This window comes from Sitodiplosis mosellana, unplaced genomic scaffold, assembly GCF_009176505.1.
Source record: "Sitodiplosis mosellana isolate CC-2019 unplaced genomic scaffold, AAFC_SMos_1.0 Smas_scaffold_874, whole genome shotgun sequence".
Lineage (NCBI taxonomy): Eukaryota > Metazoa > Arthropoda > Insecta > Diptera > Cecidomyiidae > Sitodiplosis > Sitodiplosis mosellana.
Window position 1 is genome coordinate 1 of NW_022596116.1, and position 2,986 is coordinate 2,986.

The following is a 2,986-nucleotide window of genomic DNA, read 5'->3' on the forward strand; positions in this document are numbered from 1 at the left end:
TTTGTATGGAGATGTTACACTTTAAAATACTGCGAATCCAAGTTGCTCTTTTGCTCTCATGCATTCATTTGTTTTTTTTCAACCAAAATGTTCGTTATTCAACATTCATGCAGGGAGTAGTACGAGTATATTCGCAATAGTTCTTATCGTAATCGGTTTGGTTGTCTTCTTAATCGCATTTCTGGGTTTTTGTGGTTCAATAATGGAGAATCCTGTTTTGCTACTTATTGTAAGTCAAAAAAATGCACAGTGTGCAATGCACACATTAAATTTTTAACTGATTTTTTATTTGCACTCATTTTTCTCACTGAACCATTCACTTGTTTAGTTCATAATTTTTCTTACGATACTCGTCATCATTCAAATTACAATTGGTGTTGTAGTTGTGACAAACGTAAGCATGGCCCAGGAATATTTAGATTTTGAACTCGTTCGAAGCTTTCGTAGTTATGCAACGAGTAAAAGTGATGCCATCTTTTGGGATCGAATTCAGATCGAGGTAAAAAAAAACCTTCCATTTTCTTATTGAATGAATCATTTTTTAATATGAACAATAATAAAGATTGGAATTTTTTAGAACAAATGCTGCGGCCTCCACAGCTATGGAGATTACGAACATATTCCAATACCTCCATCTTGTTGTGGTTATGTGCATCAAGATGCAGATGGACAATGTTTGGTGGAAAATTGTTGGAGAACCGGATGCCGAAGAATTTTGGCGAATCTTTATAGAACAATTTTAAAGTATTTAACTGGCACAGCCATTGGTCTCGGATGCGTTCAGGTATTGTTTGCATTCATCTAATCAGTATTTTCGATTCGTATGACTCTTTTCATTGTTTTGTAGATCACTGGAATCATATTCGCCTTCTACCTGTACGCAAAGTTTAGATAAGTTTCCTTGCCACCGTTGACGAGGATACCGTTTTTATGTTTGAATGTCTAGAATTGACGACCTTCCAATAAAAATAATATTCATATGTAATATACATAAATAAATATGTTGGCTGTTAGCTAATTTAAGTATATTAAATAAATCATTCTCTTTGGTAACAGAAGAAAACACAAAAGGTATTTTTTAAGCGGTATACAAAGTTTTTTTTCCCAATAAAACACAGAAAATTCGCTAATTTGGCCATACAAATGGTTTTATTTGTTGGAAAAATTCATTAAAATTCTTAATACTATAGAAACATATTATTGCGATTCATAACCAGATTCAGACATTCTTCCCACCGCAAAAAAATTCTTATCATTTAAATATAGAAATAAATATGGTCATGATTCGAAAGGGGCACATATATGTAGTCTATACCCAGTACATCTCAAAAGCAGTCCATCACTTGATTTAAATCGGCTCGGTTGTTGGTATTAAAAATTCAGTTGCAAAAACAGTACCGCCTAGCTGCAAATTTTCTTCCTTCACCTGCATAAGTTTTGTGAGTGCTGATAGCTTTAGTATTTCTTCAAGAAATTTAAAAATAAAAAAGAAATCACCATGTGATTTTTATTTTCTTTAAACCAACAGTAAAGTGTCTACAGGATGTGTTCAGTGATTTCCAAAATTTGGCTCTTCGTTTTCAATTCCATCTTCTTTGTGAGTTTTCCAAAAAAAAAAAATAAAAGCGATTCAGTTGTCTGTTTCATTATATTTGATGCATTTGTTGGATTAATTTTCAGTTTGGAGGCGTAGTATTGTGTACATTTGGTGGCTTGATACTAGCTTTTCGTCACAAAGCAAGTAGGTTACGATGCATTTTCGTTAAATTTAGATTTAACATATGAATTGAATGTTTTAGATACTGCTGCTACAAATGTCGATGATATATGGACAATCGGGATAGTACTCATAGTGCTTGGTGTCATCGTCATGCTCGTTACATTCTTGGGATGTTTTGGTGCAACTTTAGACAATAAATCTATGCTTCTTACGGTAAGAGCTTTATATGCTAAAAACATGTCAGTTTTTGAAAAGCGGGTACTTTTTTTTAGTTCGCCATACTTCTGACATTGATCGTGGTGGCCCAAATTGGTATTGGAATTTATGTTGGGGTGCAGAAGAATTTTTCAGAAAAATTGACGCAAGGTTTTATTCATACGAATTGGAATCATGTAATTCATAAGGATCATATCGATTGGTGCCAGGAAACGGTAATAGAAAGATTTATTTGATGCAATACGAGACAAGACAAAATAAATCTTGTCATTTTTTTTCGCAGTTTGAATGCTGTGGCTATATAGATTATACTGAATACAGGAATAACACAAATCTTATATTACCATCGACTTGTTGCAAAGGCCATGAAAAGGACCACAAATACATGTGTCCTGTGAAAGATGCGTACATGAAAGGATGTAAACAAGCTTTTTCGCAATTTTTGAAGCAAAATCGTGGTATTATCATCGGCGTTCTCTGTGGTTTTGCCTTATTCCAAGTGAGTAGAATGGATCGATGTTTATAATGGGTCCAATATTCGGTTTCACATTTACGCATTTATTTTTTCTTTCTCATTTTATACAGATCATCGGCATTGTCTTTTCATGCGTTTTAGTCAGCAAAGCCAACAGGCACTACTAATCCATGGTTCAATCGATTCTTTACCGTCACGAAGATCGTGAACCCAATGACTCTATCAAATGAAATAGATGAAAACCTTTGTCCAACGAGTTGGAAACTTCAAATTTACAGTAAAAATGTTTCAAATCTTACAGTTAATGAAATCGGACGAAAAAATTTACGTCGACTAGTGTTTTCTGTACAATTAATAGACATACAAATAAGTGAATTAAATAAATAAAAATACATAATGATACTATAGTAACAGAAAAATGTTACTTTCATTTCATCCGGCTTCAAATGGGTACACATTGGTCATTACGCAATAACTCATTTCGTTTTGAGCTCAACGGGAGCAAACATTTTTTAATGTTGAATAACTGGTGACATATCGATAAAAATATCATATGTTATGAATATAAGAAAAAA

The 2,986-nt window shown here is 33.2% G+C and overlaps 2 protein-coding genes across 2 annotated transcripts; both read left to right on the forward strand.

Annotated features, from left to right (window-relative positions):
• The first annotated feature begins 63 nt into the window (after window positions 1–63).
• LOC129570980 (CD63 antigen-like) lies at window positions 64–1,017 on the forward strand. Its single transcript, XM_055450708.1, has 4 exons — window positions 64–229; window positions 329–499; window positions 578–784; window positions 848–1,017. The coding sequence occupies exons 1-4, from the start codon at window positions 203–205 to the stop codon at window positions 893–895; spliced, it is 453 nt and encodes a 150-aa protein (XP_055306683.1). The 5' UTR covers window positions 64–202; the 3' UTR covers window positions 896–1,017.
• Window positions 1,018–1,257: 240 nt separating this feature from the next.
• Window positions 1,258–2,933, forward strand: LOC129570979 (23 kDa integral membrane protein-like). Its single transcript, XM_055450707.1, has 7 exons — window positions 1,258–1,439; window positions 1,529–1,597; window positions 1,681–1,741; window positions 1,800–1,933; window positions 1,993–2,151; window positions 2,220–2,435; window positions 2,522–2,933. Exons 2-7 carry the CDS (start codon window positions 1,544–1,546, stop codon window positions 2,576–2,578), a joined length of 681 nt encoding a protein of 226 aa, XP_055306682.1. The 5' UTR covers window positions 1,258–1,439; window positions 1,529–1,543; the 3' UTR covers window positions 2,579–2,933.
• Window positions 2,934–2,986: the final 53 nt, after the last annotated feature.